Source organism: Pristiophorus japonicus, chromosome 12 (genome assembly GCF_044704955.1).
Source record: "Pristiophorus japonicus isolate sPriJap1 chromosome 12, sPriJap1.hap1, whole genome shotgun sequence".
Classification (NCBI taxonomy): Eukaryota; Metazoa; Chordata; class Chondrichthyes; family Pristiophoridae; genus Pristiophorus; species Pristiophorus japonicus.
In genome coordinates, this window is record NC_091988.1 from 76,469,244 (window position 1) to 76,492,228 (window position 22,985).

At 47.9% G+C, this 22,985-nt stretch overlaps 1 protein-coding gene across 8 annotated transcripts in view; it reads right to left on the reverse strand.

The window, feature by feature from the left end:
• abtb1 (ankyrin repeat and BTB (POZ) domain containing 1) overlaps window positions 1-22,985 on the reverse strand; it is a 105,947-nt gene that overhangs the window by 38,690 nt on the left and 44,272 nt on the right. For 5 of the 8 annotated variants that reach the window (XM_070895695.1, XM_070895692.1, XM_070895698.1 and 2 more), the window contains 3 exons: window positions 6,536-6,680; window positions 5,352-5,514; window positions 2,853-2,898 (listed from right to left, as the gene is read on the reverse strand). In XM_070895695.1, the coding sequence (XP_070751796.1) occupies window positions 2,853-2,898; window positions 5,352-5,514; window positions 6,536-6,680 (354 nt within the window). Of the gene's footprint in view, window positions 1-2,852; window positions 2,899-5,351; window positions 5,515-6,535; window positions 6,681-15,145; window positions 15,709-22,985 lie in introns of those variants that run through there. The other 3 variants (XM_070895696.1, XM_070895694.1, XM_070895697.1) reach the window with 2 other exon arrangements.

A 22,985-nucleotide genomic window follows, 5' to 3' on the forward strand; every position in this document is an offset into this window, starting at 1 on the left:
CTAATTTCCGCTTTTCTCCCCTCCCTCCTGAATCTATTTTCAGGTTCCCATCCCCCTGCCAAGCTAGTTTAAACCCTCCCCAACAGCACTAGCAAACCCACCCCCCCGTGAGGATATTGGTCCCTGCTCCATTTGAGGTGCAACCCTTCCAGCTTGTACAGGTCCTACCTCCCCCAGAATCGATCACAATGTCTCAGGAATCTAAAGCCCTCCCGCCTGTACCATCTCTCCAGCCACATATTCATCTACTCTATCTTCCTATTTCTGTACTCACTAGCTCGTGGCACTGGGAATAATCCGGAGATTACTACCTTTGAGGTCTTGCTTTTTAATCTCTCTCCTAGCTCCCTAAACTCTCTCTTCCTACCTATGTCATTGGTACATGATGAATGGTTGTTTTTCAGACTAGATGGAAGTTTACAGTGGTGTTCCCCAAGGGTCAGTATTGGGACCACTGCTCTTTTTGATAGATATATTAGTGACCTGAACTTGGTTATCGGGGGGCATAATTTCAAAGTTTGCAGATGACACAAAGCTTGGCAATGTAGAAAACAGTGAGGATAATAGTTACAGACTTCAGGAGGATTTAGACAGACCGGTGAAATGGGCAGACACATGGCAGATGAAACTTCATGCAGAGCAGTGTGAAGTGATGTATGTTGGAAGAAAAAATGAGGAGAAGCAATATAAACTAAATGGTACAGTTTTAAAGGGGTGCAGGAACGGAGAGACCTGGGGGTTCACACACAAATCTTTGAATGTGGCAGAACAAGTTGATAAAGTATACAGGATTCTTGGCTTTATAAGTGGAGGCGTAGAGGATGCTTCAAGTACACCCTCAAAGCCTCCTTGAAAAAGTGCAACATCCCCACTGACACCTGGGAATCCCTGGCCCAAGATCACTCAAAGTGGAGGAGAAGCATCTGGGAAGGCACCGAACACCTCGAGTCTCTTCGCTGGAAGCAAAAGGCAGGCAAGCGCAAACAGCGGAAGGAGCGCACGACAACCCAAGCACTCCACTCACCCGTCCCTTCAACCACCATCTGTCCCACTGTGACAGAGACTGCAGGTCCTGCATTGGACTCATCAGTCACCTGTCTCTCATTAGTGTGAAAGCAAGTCATCCTCGACTCCAAGAGACTGCCTAAGAAGGAGACTACAAAAGCAAGGAAGTTAAGGTAAACTTTTATAAATCACTGGTTAGATCTCCGCTAGAGTATTGTGTCCAATTCTGGGCACGACACTTTAGGAAGGATGTCAAAGCCTTGGAGAGGGTGCAGAGAAGATTTATCAGAATGGTATTAGTGATCAAGGACTTCAGTTAAATGGAGAAACTAGGGAAGCTGGGATTGTTCTCCTCAGAGCAGAGAAGTTTAAGGGTTTGATTTAATAAAGAGACGTTCAAAATTATGAGGGAGAAACTGTTAATGCAGCAAGTTACGATAATCTGGAATGCACTGCCTGAAAGGGTGGTGCAAGCAGATTCAATAATAAATTTCAAAAAAAGAATTGGATAAATACTTAAAACAGAAATATTTGCAGGGCTGTGTGGAAAGAACAGGGGAAGTAGGATTAATTGGATAGCTCTTTCGAAGAGCCGGCACAGGCACGATGGACTCAATGGCCTCCTTCTGCACTGTATAATTCTATGACTGCACGTAATATCAACAGACTGGGTAACAATGAAGAATTACCCCATTGGATGACATACCAACACTAGTGAAATAAAATGCAACAAAAGTACAAACAGTTGCCCTGGCTGAGTCAATAATGACATGCAAGATGGGTAAACACTCAAAAAAAACAAAAATAATAAGGGATACAGGGAAAGAATAGGGAAGTGGGACAAAAGCAGACAGCTCCGGTAAGGGAGCTAGTACAGACATGATGGGCTAAATGCGTCCTTTTTTGTACCAAATTCCTGTAATTCTTAAAACAATCCTTTTCCTACCACTTTCTAAAGCTGTATATGAAGTAAAGAAAGAAATACTTGAACTTATGTGGTGCCTTTTACGGCAATGAAATACTTTTGATGTGTAGTCACTAGAGACTCCCAAAGCAAGCGATCTACTCGGAACTCCTTCATGGCAAATGAGCCAAAGGTGGGCAGAGGAAACGTTACAAGGACACCCTCAAAACCTCCCTGATAAAGTGCAACATCCCCACTGACACCTAGGAGTCCTGGTCAAAGACCACCCTAAATGGAGGAAGTGCATCCAGGAGGGCGCTGAGCACCTCGGGTCTCGTCGCCGAGAGCATGCAGAAATCAAGCACAGGCTGCGGAAAGAGCATGCGGCAAACCAGTCCCACCCACCCCTTCCCTCAACGACTATCTGTTCCACCTGTGACAGAGACTGTGGTTCTTGTATTGGATTGTACAGCCACCTAAGAACTCATGTTAAGAGTGGAAGCAATCTTCCTCGATTCTGAGGGACTGCCTATAATGATGATGGTAGGAAACACAGCAGCCAATTTGCACACTGCAAGCTCCCACAAACAGCAATGTGATAATGACCAGTGATGCTGGACGAGGGATAAATATTGGCTAGCTCACCAGGGATAACCCCCTGCTCTTCTTCAAAATAGTTCCATGGGATATTTTACGTCCACCCGAAGGGGTAGGTGGGTTCTCGGCTTCACGGCTCACCCGAAAGACGCACCTCCGACAGTGCAGCGCTCCCTCAGTGTTGCACTTACAGAGTCAGCCGATATTTTGTGCTCAGGTCTCTGGAGTGGGACTTAAACGCACAACCTTGTGGCTCAGAGGCGAGAGTGCTACCCACTGAGCCACGGCTATCATCTATATTCCAATTTCTCCAAATACATAACAGATGAGGCAGCGCGTTACATACCTGTATAGAAATACTGCAAAATTGCCCTGAAAGCCATTGGGTTAATCTGTGGAATAGGGAGGGGAAAAGGTATACATGAAACAGACCATGCACTTGTACTTTGATACCATGGCAGAATTATTCCATCAATCATAATTCTATTGTTATCGTGCCTTAAACATTATGAATCTCAATGTTCTTTCCCCCACGGTCGAATAGCTTAACCAAAGTCTGGGTTTGCACATAAAATATGGCCACCAGAGGGCAGCCAGTACCCATAATTACACCCCAGTACAAGTCGGCACCTTTAGGTGTGCAAGTGGGGAGAGAGGGAACAGAATACGTCCATAACTATATATGGGTTTTGTACTGGTTAACGAGCACAATGATAAAAAGAAAAAGTCACCTATCAGGGAAAAGGATCGCTGATCCCTCTCAGTATCCAAGTGTAAGCAAAGATATTAACAGAAAAATAACAGGAGTAGACAAGCAGAAAGGCTTCAAGAAAGACTTGGGTTTACATAGCGCATTTCACGACCACTAGACATCTCAAAGCCAATTAAGTACTTTTGGAGTGGAGTCACTGTTGTAATGCGGGAAATGCAGCAGCCAATTTGCACACAGCAAGCTCCCATAAACAGCAATGTGATAATGACCAGATAATCTAGTTTTTTTTTGTTATACTGATTGTGGGACCATTGGAGGGAGCAGCGTGCGGCGGCCTGGACCGGAATTCAGTGTGATCCTGGCCTGCAAGACCATCAGCAGGCCAGGGCCATTGGAGGGAGCAGCATGCAGCGGCATGCGACTGCAGGGAGCAGCGCGTGCTGCTGCAGGAGGGCGACGGCTGCGAAGCCAGGTCGCTGATTGCAGTGCGGACAGGCACAGCAAGAGAGGCGAAGGAGCGGCAAGAGTTTGTAGATGGAAGTGACCGGGGCCCAGCAGGGGCGTGAGTTTGGGGCCTGGCAGGGGGAAGGGGCAGAGGCGGGGGCGGCAGAGGCAGCCCACACTGCGATACGTGTGCGCACAAGATCCGTGCAGCAGAGCTGGTCTCCAGTCATCTTGGGTAATCCTTGCCACTGGACCAAGACCAAGCTCTGTCAAGCCCATGTGGTGGCTGGTGTGCAACGGCCACCACACATTAAAAAAAATCCACGCACAGGCATCTTCCACCCTTCAACATATAGTTCGGGATCTGTAATATTAGGTCCTTCATTAAAACACCTGTGAACTCATCCCTCGGTTTAACGTCTCATCCGAAAGACAGCACCTCCGACAGTGAGCGCTCCCTCAGCACTGCACAGGAGTGTCAGCTTAGATCTTTTTGTATTCAAGTCCCTGGAGTGAGACTTGAACCCACAACCTTCTGACTCAGACGAGTGTGCTACCCACCGAACCACAGCTAACACTACAGGAGTACAGATACACAAGTGAGAACACAAGTTGAGAGGCTGTTTTTTTTTTTAAAAAGCATGTGGGATCCTAGCTTTTATAAATAGGGAAGCAGAGGATTATCAATGGTGAACTACAGTTAGAATATTGTGTCCAATTTTGGGCTCTTTTATTTAGGAACAGTGTCAAGGCCTTGGAAAGGACACAGAAGCGATTCACTGGAATGATACCAGGGATGAGGGGCTTTAATTATGAGTGACTCGATAAATCTCTTGATTAGAAGGCAAGCATGATAGAAGTGTCCAAAATTATAAAAGGCTTTCCACCGTTGCCGAGTTGGTAACCAGAGAACGTTCAATAGAATTTCATGGAGTTCTCTCGAGCCCCTGCCATAACTTCAGCGGAAATCCTAGAGATCCGGCAGAAATGGCCGTTTATTTATTTTATTATTTTTCATTCATTCACAGGATGTGGGCATAGCTGGCAAGGCCAGCATTTACCATCCCGAATTGCCCTTGAGAAGGTGGTGGGTGAGCTGCCATTTCAGAGGGCAGTTAAGAGTCAACCACACTGTTGTGGGTCTGGAGAATGAACCATGTAGGTGTGGGATTGGAGTCATATATAGGCCAAACCAGGCAAGGACGACACATTCCTTCCCAAAAAGGACATTAGTGAACCAGATGGGTTTTTATGATAAATGAGTTTCATGGGCACCATACTCGCTTACTTTTAAATTCCAGATTTATTTAAGCAATTAAATTTAAATTCCCCCAGCTGCCGTGGGGGGATATGAACTTATGTCTCCAGGTCATTAGTCCACCCAAGTTCAGCAGCCCTGCGGAAATTCAAGGCTCATGTATTTAAGATCACTGCCAAAACGATGAAGGGAGAATTTATTTTTGGTGGAAGATTGTCAGGACGTGGAATGAATGCCCTACCAGAACTAGTAGTGGGAGCAGAATCCACCATAGCTTTTAGAAAAAGAGGCGGATAAATATTTTGAAAAAATAAATAAAATAGTTAGGGAATGGGCCAAGCGCATTGTTCTTTCACAGAGCCGGCACAGGTACAATGGGCCGAATGGCCTGTCGGTGCTGTAAAATTCTACAGCACTAATGCATATCTTACCAGCGGGTGCTTGAGGGCTATTGCCTTCTTTCCCTTCCACTTTGTCTGAAACATTGCTGCAAAATAGGTCGAGCGTGCGTTCAGCACACAGCGATGGGCTCGGAACGTCTCGCTGTGAACCAGGAAGGAAACATCACTGTAATACCCTTGCTCCAATAACCTGCTTGTGAAAACGGAAATAAAGGAGTCACTCGAGTTAAATTAAAATGCCACAATTTCTGCCAGAAGTCATAACCTCCTTCCTGTTTCTTTTTTTTTGTGCTCACCAGGGTGAGGGATATCAGTTTTGGAAAATGGAACTCTTTTGAGGCACCTTGGTGTTACCAATCACTCCCAGGTCAGTGGAGCTCAGCCAGATGGTAAGAGAAGCGCTCTCCACTCTGCCCCAACAACATGGGATGAGGCACACATGGAGTATATGTTGCATTTATTTGCAATAGCAGATCTCTGATTGGTCACCTTGGAATACCTTATCTGGAATATAGATCCTGTCTGCACAAGTAATCAAGTACTTTGCAATGTGCAATTCGAGCCAAGTGCCAAACAGAACAGAGCCCACACAGTATCGACAGGGCTCACACAATACAGACAGAGCTCATACTCGCAGGTTAAGACCTTCTCCCACTCCCCCAAATAAGTTCCTCCCCCACCACGTTGCTAACATAGCTCCAACCCCCCCCGCCACTCTCCCCCCCCCCCAGTTTCTCCCCCCTCCCTCTCCCCCCCTCCCTCCCTTCCCCCTATCTCCCCTCCCCCCCTACCATCCCCTCTAGCCCTCCCCCCCCCCCCCCCCCCCCCCCCACCATCCCCTCTAGCTCTCTCTCTCTCCTCGAGGAGGAGATATTAGGAGAGGTGACAAAAAGCTTGTTCTAGAGGTGGGTTTTAAGGAGAGTAATAAGGAAGGAGAGGGAGAAGTGAAGAGCTGTAGGGAGCAGTCTTGATAGCTGAAGGCATGGCTGTCAATGGTGGGGAATGTACAAGAGGTCAGAGTTCGAGGAGCAGAGCAGTCGGGGGGGGGGGGGGGGGGAGGAAAGGGGGAAGGTTGTTGTGATCCATAAATCTCCTTCAAGACCTTCCTCTTCAAGCATGCTTGCACCCACTCCCCACCCCCCCGACCGCCCTGCTAAATCGCTGAACTTGTACATAATGAGCGCGACAAACGTAAATTACTACTGACATCCTACCTTTGCAGAAAGTCATCGTAGTAATTTCTCTGCATACACTTGCCAGTGATCTGTTTGTAGTCCTTCAGCAGCCTGCGAATGGAGTCATTCAAGGCACCGTACAAGCAGCGCTCCCCATCAAATGTGTTGGCTCCACATTTTGCTCCTGTAACACAACATTTTGTTCCTGTAACACAATGCATTTCAGTTCGGGAAAACGGAGCCTCAGGAATCGCTGGCTCAGAGTCACTGATCAATGAGGGTAAAAATGAGGGTGAAACAAACAGCAATTTAAATCGATCGAATGAATGACAATTTATTACATTAATATTCCAGAGTATGAAACGGATTGCCTTTATGCTAAATATCATATAACAAGTGCTGCTTTGCAGTACAACCTCACTACTGCAGAACTTTATCAAAGTAAGCAAGTGTGCAATGTTCCTCTGAATTATTTTGGGGCATACGCGGCCCATTCAAAAAACTGTGCATGCACGGTTTTTCCTATTTATAACTGGGTGAGCTGGCTGCGCAGGAGCTGCAGAGCGCTGAGAGGTCACGCAGCTTAAAGGGAACAGTGCAGCTGTATCAGTAGACAAAGCTTTATAGTTTAACCTTTTTTTCCCTTAAGGTTTAGTTTTTTCTCCCCTCCCTTGAAGGTCATGACTCCTTAGCGATTGCATAATCCCTGGGTCACCATCTTCCCCCCCCCACCACACCAATATTCTAACGCAGTGCAGTACGCGCATTTCAATATTCTTTGGCTTGGTTTCCCATAATTGAGACAGTGGTTTTGCTTATTGTTGTGCCACAGAACAGGAAGAGACAAAACAGAGGATGACAACTAGGCTCAAGGGGCCGTACGGCCTACTCCTGCTCTACAGCACAATAATGTTTTTCTCTTTGCAACACATAATCTTGTCGAAAAAGAGCTTCACACAAGTTATTTTTGAAGTTCAACTGCAATTGTTTAATGGGCAGTTCAGAATCTTTGCCTATGAGAGCTCCCAAGTCTTTCTTGGCATAATTCCACGGAATCTTTACCATGACCTACACAGGCAGATGGGACTTCAGGTTTCATGTCTCACCTGAAGGACGATGCCTCTAACAATGCAGCGCTGTACATGTTTCAGCACATATTGTAAGCTGAAGTACTGGTGCATAACCTTTTAATACAAAGGCACAAGTGCGAGGAGTCAGCTTTGGCTCTGTTGGAAGGTTGTGGGTTCAAGACCCACTTGAGCATGACACTCCAGAACAGTACTGAGGGAGTGCTGCACTGTTGGAGGTGCCGTTTGAATGAGACGTCTGCTCTGGTGAACGTAAAAGATCCCACCGCACTATTCGAAAAAGAGCATGGAATCTTCGCCAATATTCATCCCTCAGCCAACATCACAAACAAATTGGCTGGTCATTATTGTGGGAGCTTGCTTTGCACAAATTGGCTGCCGTGTTTTTTACATTACAACAGTGACAACATTTCAAAAGTACCACACTGGCTGTAAAACACTTTGGGACATCCGGAGGTCGTGTAAGTTATTTCTTTATTTTTGCAACTAAGCTAAACTGATTATCTAGTCAATCAGGTAACTCATGAATGAAAGGAAGCTTGATAGAAGATCAGCCATGATCCTGATGAATGGCTGGCTCGAAGGGCCAAATGGCCGACTCCAGCTCCTAATTCTTATGTTCTTATGTAAGCTATAGTTCCTGCAATAGTCAAGATACTCAATAAATTACTTCTTTGGCCATAACACGTTTTGTATGGCAGGTTTTCAACCCAAAATTAATTTAAACAAGTTCTTTTTATACAAGGAGAAAATAGCAAGTTAAAGCTATTATTTCACAATGTTGTTCTTATATTTATGTATTGCTTAATTTTATACGGGTGCAGTTACACAACAAGTTAGCATCAGTGCAATGCAGTTTCCACTTTGCATTTACACCACATCAGTTTAGAATCAATGCAGAGGCCAAAATGGTAAAGGGGCGGGTAAATCCAAAAGATATAATCCCCACCTCCCAAAACCACAAACTATTACTGCAACTACAACTTGTATTTAATATAGCGCCTATAACATAGTAAAATGTTCCAAGGCATTTCTAAGGAATGTTATATAGAAAAGCAATTCTCATCAAGCCACACAGAGAAATTAGGGCAGATGACCACAGGCTTGGCCAAAGACGTAGGTTTAAGGAGCATCTTAAAAGGAAGAAAGAGAGGCGGAGAGGTTTAGAAAGGAAATTCCAGAGCTTAGGGCCTAGGCAACTGAAGGTACGGCCACCAATGGTGGAGTGATAGAAATCAGGGATGCTCAAGAGCCCAGAATTAGAGGAGCGCAGATATCTCGGGGGTGGGGGGGGGGGGGGGGGGGGGGGGGGTGTTGGAGGAGACGACAGAGTAGGAAGGGGCAAGACCATGGAAAGATTTGTCAACAAGGATGAGAATTTTAAAACCGAGACGTTGCTTAACCGGAAGCCAATGTAGGTCAGAGCATAGGGGTGATGGGTGAATGTACATAAATACATGAAACTGGAAGTAATATACACTCAAATGTCAATTATTCAAGTCAGTGAGATGTTAAAATAAAATTACACCTGCAACTTTATGAGGTCAATGTAGAAAGACCCAAGCCTCCAGAAGCCTGGGAGTCCATTTATCACAAGCCCAAAATGGATTGACATTTTTTTTTTAAATGACCTCCATCACTGCCATCGTCCCCCACCCCCTCCCCCGACTCTTCCTCCTCTCAATAGCAGCCCTGCCCTATCACAGGTTAGGTTGAGATGATTTAGCCCATTCAATTTAATTCTTCCACATCATCATCATAGGCATCCCTTGAAACGAGGATGACTTGCTTCTACACAAAAAAGGATGAGTTCACAGGTGTTTCAATGATGGACCTAATATTCCAGGTCCTGAACTACATCCTGAAGGCTGGAAGGCACCTGTACGTGGATTTTTTTTAAATTTTTTTAAACGTGTGGTGGCCGTTGTACACCAGCCACCACATGGGCTTGACAAGAGCCAGGTCTTGCTCCAGTGGAGACCTACTCTGCTGCAAGGACCTAGTGCGCACACATATCGCAGTGTGGACTGGCCCGTGCTTCCCCTAGGCCCCGAACTCATTACTCTCCTGGGCCCCGATCATATTCCCCCTTATCCTGAGACTAGTCTTTTCCAGTTCTAGACTCTCCAGCCAGGGGAAACAACCTCTCAGCATCTATCCTGTCAATCCCCCTCAGTATTTTATGTTTCAATGACATCACCTTGATGACATCACTCTTCGTGCCATCGCCCTCCTGCACCAGCTCCCGCTACCCCCGGGCCGCCGCTCACGGCGCCTTTTATGGCCCTGACCTGCTGCTGGTGTTCTCACGCAGGGCGGGGCCTCCACGCTGCCGTAATTCATGAGATTGATCCCTGGGATGAGAGTGTTGTCCTATGAGGAGAGATTAAGGAGATTGAGCCTATACTCTCCGGAGTTTAGAAGAAATAGAGGTGATGTCATTGAAACTGTCATGTGTGTAACCACAATGTACCACCACTGTATTACTGTATACACTCAACCTAGATGCACACCTTGACCACAAGGGGTGAACTTGTGGGAGACACTCCTTACCTGATCACTCAGGTATAAAAAGGGAGGTTCCACGCAGGGTCATCGTCTTTGGAGTCCTGTGAATAAAGAGTTAAGGTCACAGAGTGACCTTGTCCCCAGAATGTGCCTCGTGTGGTTTCATACTGTAGAGTAAGGACTTTACATTGGCGACGAGAAACAGGAATTCACGACCCACGAGAATGGCCACCGGTAGCACAGAGGAACTGTACTGTGTTGGGGAAGACTGGGACGATTTTGTCGAGAGGCTTCAGCAAAGCTTCGTTATGAAAGAATGGCTGGGGGATGCAGCGGCCGACAAACGAAGGGCTCATATTTTGACCAGCTGCGGACCAAAGACTTACGCACTCATGAAGGACTTACTAGCACCCGAAAAGCCGGCGGACAAAACTTTAAGAACTTAGCAAATTGATCGGGGAGCACCTCAAACCGGCGAGAAGTATACATATGGCCCGACACAGATTCTACACCCACCGACGTCGTGAAGGACAGAGCATATCAGATTTCGTAGCGGACCTCCGGCATTTGGCCAGCCTCTAAGTTCACAGACGCCTACAGGGGGGAGATGCTAAGGGACTTCTTTATCGAGAGCATCGGTCATGCGGGAATGTTCCGCAAATTAATTGAGACCAAGGATTTGACCTTGGAAGTGGTGGCGTTAATAGCTCAAACTTTCATGGCGGGGGGAGGAAGAGACGAAAATAATATACGCACGCAATTCTGCCTCTAATGCGGCGATGGATCAGGGAGTCAACATCATCAATGCGACTCAGAGCCCCGCAGACAGGCAGGGGCAGTCCGACACTCCCCAGGCAGCAATAGACCCCAGAGTAGAAGTTCAACAGAGACAATGACAGGCTGAACGGACATTCATGCCATCACAGTGGACAATGCAGCCCAGGATGGGGCCATTGACACCCACTGATAGGGTACTTAAGAGCAGTCAAAGGGACAGTCAGCGCGGAATGCCTGGCCATAGTCCCTTTGTTCCCAACAATGGAAACTTGAACTCATGCTGGAGGTGTGAGGGAAAACACTCAGCTAGATCTTGCAGATTTCAACAGTTTGTCTGCAGAAACTGCAATCTCAGTGGCCACTCAGCTCAAATGTGAAGGAAGTCTGCAACCAGACTAATATATGAGGCGGATGGACCAGAAGAGGGTTCTTTGAGGCAGGATGACTTTTGGGGCAAATCGATGGACGCCGAGGTTCAACGGGTCCACGTGGCGAATATTCACAGTTCATACACCAAAACGCCACCAATGATGATGAGGATTTTATTAAACGGTATCCCAGTATGCATGGAGCTGGACACGGGGGCCAACCAGTCACTCATGGGCGTTCAGCAATTTGAGAAGCTATGGCCACTTAAAGCCAGTAGACCCAAATTAGCACGTACTGAGACACAATTACGGGCTTCCACTAAAGAAATCATTCCGGTGCTAGGTAGTGCAATGTTGGCTGTCACACACAATGGGTTAGTGAATCGGCTGCCGCTCTGGATTGTCCCGGGCAATGGTCCCGCACTGTTGGGGAGGAGCTGGTTAGTCGAGATGAACTGGAAATGGGGGGATGTTCACGCAATGTCATCTGTGGAGCGAAGTTCGTGCTCACAAGTCCTACAACAATTCGATTCACTATTCCAACCTGGCGTCGGGACTTTCAAAGGCACTAAAGTAGTGATACACATTACCCCGGACGCCAGGCCAATGCACCACAAAGCCAGAGCGGTACCGTATGTGATGCGGGAAAAGATCGAGAGCGAATTGGACCGGCTGTTGGGAGAGGGCATCATCTCGCCTGTTGAATTCAACAACTGGACGAGCCCCATCGTTCCCGTCCTAAAAGCGGATGGCTCTGTCAGGATCTGTGGTGACTACAAGGCCACCATCAATCGGGTGTCCCTACAAGATCAATACCCGCTCCCGAGAGCGGAGGACCTCTTCGCCACACTGGCAGGCGGCAAGCTGTTCATCAAGTTGGACCTCACTTCAGCCTATATGACCCAGGAACTGGCCGACGAATCTAAACTACTGACCACCATCACCACGCACAAGGGACTGCTCGTTTATAACAGGTGCCCACTTGGCATTCGATCAGCGGCCATGATTTTTCAACGAAACATGGAAAGCCTGTTTAAATCCATTCCTGGAACAATCGTATTCCAGAACGACATCCTCATCACGGGTCGAGACACCAAGAAACACCGCCACAACCTGGAGGGGGTAGGCCTGCGACTCAAGAAGTCTAAATGTGTGTTCTTAGCTCCTGAGGTTGAGTTTCTGGGCAGGAGGGTTGCTGCAGATGGGATTCGGCCCACCGAATCCAAAACAGAGGCGATTCGACAAGCACCTAGGCCCTGCAACACATCGGAGTTGCGTTCATTCCTGGGACTGTTGAACTATTTCGGGAACTTTCTGCCGAACTTGAGCACGTTGTTGGAGCCGCTACATGTGCTCCTGCATAAGGGTTGCGACTGGTTTTGGGGGGACTGTCAGGAACGGGCTTTTGATTGGGCGCGAAACCTACTTTGTTCAAACAAGTTGTTGACCCTGTACGGCCCCTGTAAAAAAATTAGTTCTGACATGTGATGCATCATCCTATGGGGTTGGGTGTGTGTTGCAGCAGGACAATGCTGAGGGTCAACTACAACCTGTGGCTTATGCCTCCAGGTCGCTCTCTCAAGCAGAACGAGGATATGGGATGGTCGAGAAGGAAGCGCTTACATGTGTCTATGGTGTAAAAAAAAAGCATCAGTACCTCTTTGGTAGGAAGTTTGAATTAGAGACAGACCACAACCCATTAACATCCCTGTTGTCAGACAGCAAGGCTATCAATGCCAACGCATCAGCTCGCATACAGCATTGGGCTCTCAGGCTGGCTGCTTATGACTTCTCCATCCTGCACCGGCCCGGCACTGAACATTGCGCTGACGCGCTCAGCAGGCTTCCACTGGCCACCACTGAGGGGGCAGCAGAGCAAAGCGCCGAGATGGTCATGGCTGTCGATGCCTTTGACAGCGCAGTCTCCCCTATCACAGCCCGCCAGATCAAAATCTGAAATAACAGATCCCCTCCTATCCCTGATTAAGAAATGTGTCCTGACTGGGGATTGAGTGCCCGCACACAGAGCATGCCCTGAGGAGGTCAGACCATTCCACAGACGGATGGATGAGCTCTCCATCCAAGCCGACTGCCTACTATGGGGCAGCCGGGTAGTTATGCCCCAGAAGGGCAGGGAAGCATTCATCATGGAACTCCACAGCGAGCACCCAGGCATTGTGCTGATAAAGGCCATTGCCCGGTCACACATTTGGTGGCCTGGAATTGATTCAGACCTGCAACAGTGTGTTCACAGGTGCACAAGGTGTGCCCAGCTGGGCAATGCCCCCAGGGAGGCCCCGCTCAGCCCATGGCCCTGGCCCACCAGGCCATGGTCACACATTCATGTTGATTACGCGGGCCCGTTCATGGGTAAGATGTTCCTTATTGTGGTAGATGCGTACTCGAAATGGATCGAGTGCATCATTCTGAATTCATGCACGTCATCCACCACCATGGAAAGCCTACGTGCGATCTTTGCAACTCATGGCTTACCGGACATCCTGGTTAGTGATAATGGCACATGTTTCACAAGCTACGAATTCCGAGAGTTTATGTCGGGCAATGGCATCAACCACGTCAAGACTGCGCCGTTCAAGCCGGCCTCCAATGGCCAGGCGGAACGTGCGGTCCAAATCATTAAGCAAAGTATGCTCATGATTCAAGGACCCTCCCGACAATGCCACCTCTCGTGTTTCCTGCTGGCCTATAGATTCCAATAGCACTCGCTCACGGGGGTCCCGCCCGCAGAGCTACTAATGAAACGGACACTCAAAACTCGGTTGTCCCTCATTCACCCAGTCCCGACAGACATAGTTGAGGGCAAGCGCAAGTCACAAAACGAGTACCATGACCGTAATTCGAGGGGGAGATGTATAGAAATAAATGATCTTGTATTCGTCCTCAATCACGCCATGGGGCCCAAATGGCTTGAGGGCACTGTAATTGACAGAGGGGAATAGGGACATTGTGGTAAAATTCAACAATGGTCAGATATGCCGTAAGCATCTGGACCAAGTAAAAAAAAGGTTCAGCATCGACACGGAGGAACCTGAAGAAGACCATGAGGTGGAGCTCACAACACCTCCAGTGAACGAGCAACAAGAAGAATGCACAGTCCCTACGGTCAGCCCGGACGGGTCAGAATCACCACAGGTGACAGACACTCACATTAGTGTCCAACAACCAGAGCCCCAACTGTGGCGCTCCACGAGGGAGTGTAGACCACCTGAAAGACTAAACCTATGATCCCAATAAGACTATGGGGGGGCGGGGGAAAGAGGTGATGTCATGTATGTAACCACAATGTAACACCACTGTATTACTGTATACACTCAACCTAGATGCACACCTTGACCACAAGGGGTGAACGTGTGGGAGACACTCCTTACCTGATCACACAGGTATAAAAAGGGAGGTCTCACGTAGGGTCATCGTCTTTGGAGTCCTGTGAATAAAGAGTTATGGTCAGAGTGACCTTGTCCCCAGAATGTGCCTCGTGTGGTTCCATACTGTAGTGTAAGGACGTCACAGAAACATAAAACACTGAGGGGGATTGACAGGATAGATGCTGAGAGGTTGTTTCCGTTGGCTGGCGAGTCTCGAACTGGGGGGTACTAGTCTCAGGATAAAGGGGCGGCCATTTAAGACTGAGATGAGCAGGATTTTCTTCATTTAAAGAGTCGTTAATCTTTGGAATTCTCTGGCCAAATGGCTGTGGATGCTGAGTCATTGAGTATATTTAAGGCTGAGATAGATAGATTTTTGGACTCTAGGGGAATCAAGGGATATGGAAATCAGGCGGGAAAGTCGAGTTGAGGTCGAAGTTCAGCCATGATCTTATTGAATGGTGGAGCGGGCTTGAGGGGCCGTACGGCACCTGCTCCTAATTCTTATGTTCAAATACTAACCCTGACCATTTCCCCATTACAGTATCCAGTCGGTTCATTGGTTTTCAGACTTCAGTCAGCCATCACTTCCTGGAATCCCGTTGTAGCTATTAGGCACCCACTGTGTGAAGAAATACATTCTGGTAATTGTCGTCAACTGGCCTCTCACAACCCTGACCCCATACTCTCTTGTCTGACTTCCCAGGCATATCTGAAAGTATAGTCCCAGGTTTTCCATCTCTATCCCGTTATATATCTTGTATTTGCCAATATGGTTCTCTCCAATTTTCCCATTAAGCTGCCCGGAGGTCACCTTCAAGGTCCCGGCGCAGGCCGCTCACCGGCTTTCACATTGCAGATAGCTCGCACGTGCAAATATTTGACTGGGCCACGCAGTGGGGATGGCAGGCCACGCAGGAGGTAGCACAGCTTACAGGGGACGTAGATTCCCTCTCAGAAGCCTCTTTTCGATGCTGTAGAGCCCCACCTTTAGAGATGGGCAATAAATGCTGGCCATGCCAGCAGCATCTACATCCCAGGAATGAATTTTTAAAACTTTATCCTGTCATCCCCAAAAAATCATCCTTGTAATATCAAGAAGCAGCCTCATTGCTCTCATCCTTAGAAACCAACCCCCCTCCACCCCCCCTCCCCCCCTCACCCCCCCCGCCCGCCCGCCCCCCCCCACCCCGCCCGCCCACCCACCTCCCCCCCCGCCCGCCCCCCCCACCATCCAAGCAATGCTGCGGGACATGTACTAGTTTATAAAAGTAGTTCCTTGTCCTAAGCCAGAAGCTATTTCTATCGAGCTCTTCGGAAGCTGGGCCAAGGGTCATTCTTGAGGTTGATAATCATCCCTTCATTTAAATGAATAACATTGTTGTGTTAGCTTCCTTTAACCACACTGTGATGTCCATCATCATCATAGGCAGTCCCTCGGAATCGAGGAAGACTTGCTTCCACTCTTAGAATGAGTCCTTAGGTGGCTGAACAGTCCAATTCGAGAGCCACAGTTCCTGTCACAGGTGAGACAGATAGTCGTTGAGGGTAAGGGAGGGTAGGACAGGTTTGCCGCATGATCTTTCCGCTGCCTGCGCTTGATTTCTGCATGCTCTCGGTGATGAGACTCGAGGTGCTCAGCACCCTCTCGGATGCACTTCCTCCACTTAGGGCGGTTTTTGGCCAGGGACTCCCATGTGTCGGTGGGGATGTTGCACTTTATCAGGGAGGCTTTGAGGGTGTCCTTGTAACGTTTCCTCTGCCGATCTTTGGCTTGTTTGCCGTGACGGAGTTCCGAGTAGAGCGCTTGCTTTGGAAGTCTCGGTCTGGCATGCGGACAATGTGGCATGCCCAGCAGAGCTGATCAAGTGGGGGAGCAGCGTTAGTGAGGCCTATAAAAGGCCCAGTGGCAGCAGCGTCGAGGAGGCAGTCGGGGAGCACCGTTGGTGACGCCGATAATAGGCTTACCGGTGCAGCTGCAGCAGGAAGGCAAAAAAGTAGGAAGAAAGAAATCGAAAGGTGACGTCACAGCCAAGGAGGTAAGTGATTGGCGAATAGTTTTTCTTCATCAGTAAGTAACCTTTTAGCATTGTTGTTGCCAAATTAAGTTAATCTAAGGGTTAAGTCATGGCAGGAGAACTCGGACATGTGTTATTCTCCTCCTGTAATATGTGGGAAGTCAGGGGTGCTTCCAGTGTCCCTGACGACTACGTGTGCGGGAAGTGCATCCGCCTGCAGCTCCTGACTGACCGCATTGCGGCACTGGAGCTGCGGGTAGATTCACTCTGGAGCATCCACGATGCTGAGGAGGACGTGAATAGCACGTTTAGCGAGTTGGTCTTACCGCAGGTAAAGGGTACACAGCCAGATAGGGAATGGGTGACCAACAGGAAGAGCAGTGCAAGGAAGGTAGTGCAGGGGTTCCCTGCGGTCATCCCCCTGCAAAACAGATACACCGCTTTGGGTACTGTTGAGGGCGATGACTCATCAGGGGAGGGCAGCAGCAGCCAAATTCACGGCACTGTGGGTGGCTCTGCTGCACATGAGGGCAGGAAAAAGAGTGTGGGAGAGCTATAGTGGTAGGGAATTCCATTGTAAGGGGAATAGATAAGACGTTTCTGCGGCTGCAACCGAGACTCCAGGGTGGTATGTTGCCTCCCTGGTGCAAGGGTCAAGGATGTCTCGGAGCGGGTGCAGGACATTTTGAAAAGGGAGGGTGAACAGCCAGTTGTCGTGGTGCATATAGGTACCAACGATATAGGTATAAAAATGGCATGAGATCGTATGAGACGAATTTGGGGAGCTAAGAGCTAAATTAAAAAGTAGGACCTCAAAAGTAGTAATCTCAGGATTGCTGCCAGTGCCACGTGCTAGTCAGAGTAGGAATCGCAGGATAGCTCAGATGAACACGTGGCTAGAGGAGTGATGCTGAAGGGAGGGATTCAAATTCCTGGGACATTGGAACCGGTTCTGGGGGAGGTGGGACCAGTACAAACCGGACAGTCTGCACCTGGGCAGGACCAGAACCAATGTCCTCGGGGGAAGTGTCTGCTACTGCTGTTGGGGAGGAGTTAAACTAATATGGCAGGGGAATGGGAACCTATGCAGGGAGACAGAAGCAAAAGATAGAAAGAAGAAAAGTAAAAGTGGAGGGCAGAGAAACCTAAGGCAAAAAGCAAAAAGGGCCACATTACAGCAAAATTCTAAAGGGGCAAAGTGTGTTAGAAAGACAAGTCTGAAGGGCTCTGTGCCTCAATGCGAGGAGTATTCGGAATAAGGTGGACGAATTAACTGCGCAGATAGCAGTTAACGGTTATGATGTAATTGGCATCACGGAGACATGGCTCCAGGGTGACCAAGGCTGGGAACTCAACATCCAGGGGTATTCAACATTTAGGAAGGATAGACAGAAAGGAAAAGGAGGCGGGGTGGCATTGCTGGTTAAAGAGGAAATTAATGCAATAGTAAGGAAGGACATTAGCTTGGATGATGTGGAATCGGTATGGGTGGAGCTACGGAATACCAAAGGACAGAAAACGCTAGTGAGAGTTGTGTACAGACCACCAAACAGTAGTAGTGAGGTTGGGGACAGCATCAAAGAAATAAGGGATGCGTGCAATAAAGGTACAGCAGTTATCATGGGTGACTTTAATCTACATATTGATTGGGCTAACCAAACTGGTAGCAATGCAGTGGAGGAGGATTTCCTGGAGTGTATTAGGGATGGTTTTCTAGACCAATATGTTGAGGAACCAACTGGAAAGCTGGCTATCCTAGATTGGGTGATGTATAATGAGAAAGGACTAATTCGCAATCTTGTTGTGTGAGGCCCCTTGGGGAAGAGTGACCATAATATGGTAGAATTCTTTATTAAAATGGAGAGTGTTAGTTAATTCAGAAACTAGGGTCCTGAACTTAAGGAAAGTAACTTCGATGGTTTGAGGCGTGAATTGGCTAGAATAGACTGGCAAACGATACTTAAAAGGGTTGACGGTGGATAGGCAATGGCAAACATTTAAAGATCACATGGATGAACTTCAGCAATTGTCCATCCCTGTCTGAAGTAAAAATAAAATGGGGAAGGTGGCTCAACCGTAGCTAACAAGGGAAATGAAGGATAGTGTTAAATCCAAGGAAGAGGCATATAAATTGGCCAGAAAAAGCAACAAACCTGAGGACTGGGAGAAATTTAGAATTCAGCAGAGGAGGACAAAGGGTTTAATTAAGAGGGGGACTATAAGAGTACGAGAAGAAGCTTGCCGGCAACATAAAAACTGACTGCAAAAGCTTCTATAGATATGTGCAAAGAAAAAGATTAGTGAAGACAAACGTAGGACCCTTGCAGTTGGATTCAAGTGAATTTATAAATGGGGAACAAAGAAATGGCAGACCAATTGAACAAATACTTTGATTCTGTCTTCACGAAGGAAGACACAAATAACCTTCTGGAAGTACTAGGGACCGAGGGTCTAGTGAGGAGGAGGAACTGAAGGATATCCTTATTAGGCGGGAAATTGTTAGGGAAATTGATGGGATTGAAGGCCGATAAATCCCCGGTGCCTGATAGTCTGCATCCCAGAGTATTTAAGGAAGTGGTCCTAGAAATAGTGGATACATTGGTGATCATTTTCCAACAGTCTATTGACTCTGGAGCAGTTCCTATGAACTAGAGAGTAGCTAATGTAACACCACTTTTTAAAAAGGGAGGGAGAGAGAAAACGGGTAATTAATATCCATTAACCTGACATCAGTAGCGGGAAAAATGTTGGAATCAATTATTAAGGATGAAATAGCAGCACATTTGGAAAGCAGTGACAGGATCAGTCAAAGTCAGCATGGATTTATGAAAGGGAAATTATGCTTGACAATTCTTCTGGAATTTTTTGAGGATGTAACGAGTAGAGTGGACAAGGGAGAACCAGTGGATGTGGTGTATTTTGACTTTCAAAAACTTTTGACAAGGTCCCACACAAGAGATTGGTGTGCAAAATCGAAGCACATGGTATTGGGGGCAATATACTGATGTGGATAAAGAACTGGTTGGCAGACAGGAAGCAGAGAGTCAGGATAAACGGGTCCTTTTCAGAATGGCAGACAGTGACTAGTGGAGTGCCGCAGGGCACAGTGCTGGGACCCCAGCTCTTTACTATATACTTGAATGATTTAGATTAAGGAATTAAGTGCAGTATTTCCAAGTGTGCAGATGACACTAAACTGGGTGGCGATGTGAGCTGTGAGGAGAACGCTGAGAAGCTGCAGGGTGACTTGATCAGATTAGGTGAGTGGGCAAATGCATGGCAGATGCAATATAATGTGGATAAATGTGAGGTTATCCACTTTGGGGACAAAAACATGAAGGCAGAATATTATCTGAATGGTGGCAGATTAGGAAAAGGGGAGGTGCAACGAGACCTGGGTGTCACAGTTCATCGGTCATTGAAAGTTGACATGCAGGTACAGCAGGCAGTGAAGAAGGCAAATGGTATGTTGGCCTTCATAGTTAGGGGATTTGAGTATAGGATCAGGGAGGTCTTACTGCAGTTGTACAGGGCCTTGGTGAGGCCTCACCTGGAATATTGTGTTCAACTTTGGTCTCCTAATCTGAGGAAGGACGTTCTTGCTATTGAGGGAGTGCAGCAAAGGTTCACCAGACTGATTCCCGGGATGGCTGGACTGACATGTGAGGAGAGACTGGATCAACTGGGCCTTTATACACTTGAGTTTAGAAGGATGAGAGGGGATCTCATAGAAACACATAAGATTCTGACGGGACTGGACAGGTTAGATGCGGGAAGAAGGTTCCCGATGTTGGGGAAGTCCAGAACCAGGGGACGGGCCATTTAGGACTGAGATGAGGGGAAACTTCTTCACTCAGAGAGTTGTTAACCTGTGGAATTCCCTGCCACAGAGAGTTGTTGATGCCAGTTCATTGGATATATTCAAGAGGGAGTTAGATATGGCCCTTACAGCTAAAGGGATCAAGGGGTATGGAGAGAAAGCAGGAAAGGGGTACTGAGGGAATGATCAGCCATGATCTTATTGAATGGTGGTGCAGGCTCGAAGGGCCGAATGGCCTACTCCTGCACCTATTTTCTATGTTTCTAAGTATGGTCAGTGCTTCAATGCTGGGAATGTTGGCCTACTCAAGGACGCTAATGTTGGTGCGTCTGTCTTCCCAGGGGATTTGTTGGATCTTGCGGAGACATCGTTAGTGATATTTCTCCAGTGACTTGAGGTGTCTACTGTACATGGTCCATGTCTCTGAGCCATACAGGAGGGCGGGTGTTACTACAGCCCTGTAGACCATGAGCTTTATGGCAGATTTGAGGGCCTCGTCTTCAAACACTCTTTTCCTCAGGCGGCCGAAGGCTGCACTGGCGCACATCTCGTCATCAATGTCTGCTCTTGTTGATAAGAGGCTCCCGAGGTATGGGAAATGGTCCACATTGTCCAGGGCCGCGCCGTGGATCTTGATGACTGGGGGGGGCAGTGCTGTGCGGCAACGACAGGCTGGTGGAGGACCTTTGTCTTACTTTTGGAGGACCTTTGTCTTCACGGATGTTTAGCGTAAGACCCATGCTTTCCTACGGGTCAGTAAATAAGTCGACTATGTCCTGGAGTTCAGCCTCTGTATGTGCGCAGACACAGGCGTCGTCCGCGTACTGTAGCTAGACGACAGAGGTTGGGGTGGTCTTGGACCTGGCCTGGAGACGGCGAAGTTTGAGCAGGTTCCCACTGGTTCTGTAGTTTAGTTCCACTCCAGCGAGGCGCTTGTTGACTGAGGTGGAGCATGGCAGCGAGGAAGATTGAGAAGAGAGTTTGGGCGATGACGCAGCCCTGTTTGACCTCGGTCCGGACGTGGATTGGGTCTGTAATGGATCCGTTGGTAAGGATCATGGCCTGCATGTCGCCATGGAGCAGGCGGCGGAGGATGTTGACGAATTTTTGGGGGCTCCCGAGGACGCTCCATAGACCCTCGCAGATGACGGTGTCAAAGGCCTTTGTAAGGTCGAAGAAGGCCATGTATAAGGGCTGGCGCTGTTGCCTGCATTTTTCCTGCAGCTGTCGCGCTGCAAAGATCATGTCCATTATGCCCCGTAGGGGACGAAATCTGTACGGACTCCTGGAGGAGCTCCTCAGCCACAAGGAGAAGACGGTTGAGAAGGACTCTAGCGATAACTTTCCCAGTGGCTGATAACAGGGAGATTCTTCTGTAGTTGCCGCAGTCGGACTTGTCTCCTTTTTTTAAAAAAAAGATGGTCACGATCACTGCATATCTCAGATCTCCCGGCATGCTCTCCTCCCTCCAGCTAAAAGAGATGAGGTCATGTATTCACGCCAACAGTGCCTCTCCGCCATACTTCAGTGTCTCAGCAGGGATCGGCAAAGACACAGCCCTCTGGGGAGGTGTGATTGGCAGAGAGGGGGTAGGGAAAGCCAACTCCAGCAGTATCCTACTCCTGACAAAATGTCTAGAACATGAACTTTTCATCACCAACACCTTGTTCTGCTGGAGGGACAAATACAAGGCATCGTGGCAACACCCTTGCTCTAAACACTGGCACCTACTCGACTGTGATGTTAGAGCGGAAGTGACTCACAAATTTTAAATGATATTTCTCCACCAACAAGGGAAATGAAATACAAGAAGTGAGTCAATTTCCCTTTCCTAGACACATTCTGGGGAGTTTCTGTTAAATGTAATTTACTTTTAAGTGTCTTTGTTAGTGCTGTTTCATCACTAAGGTGCCTCCCATCACCGTTACCAATCATGTGGTTTGCAGGCCCATTTGTCAGGACAACAAATGTTGAACCCTATAGATTCACCAGGGTCATTTATTGAAAAGATTTCTATAGCGCCTTTCACGACCACCGGATGTCTCAAAGCGTTTTACAGCCAATTAAGTACTTTTGGGGTCTCGTGACTGTTGTAATGTGGATGCTCATGCAAGAAAATAAGAGCAGGACTAGGTCATATGGCCCCTCGAGCCTGCTCCGCCATTTACTGAGACAGTGGCTGATCATCTTCATCAACTCCACCTTCCCGCACTATCCCCATATCCCTTGATTCCCTTAATATCCAAAAATATGTCGATCTCTGTCTTGAATATACTCAACGACTGAGCACCCACAGCTCTCTGGCATAGAGAATTCCAAAGATTCACCACCCTCAGTGAAGAAATTTCTCCTCAGCTCAGTCCTAAATGGCTGATCCCTCATTCTGAGACTATGACCCTTCATCCTAGGATCTCCAGCCAACAGCATCTACCTCGTCAAGCCCTGTAAAAATGTCACATGTTTCAATGAGATCACCTCTCATTCTTCTAAATTCTAGCGAATATAGGCCTAGTCTCAATCTCTC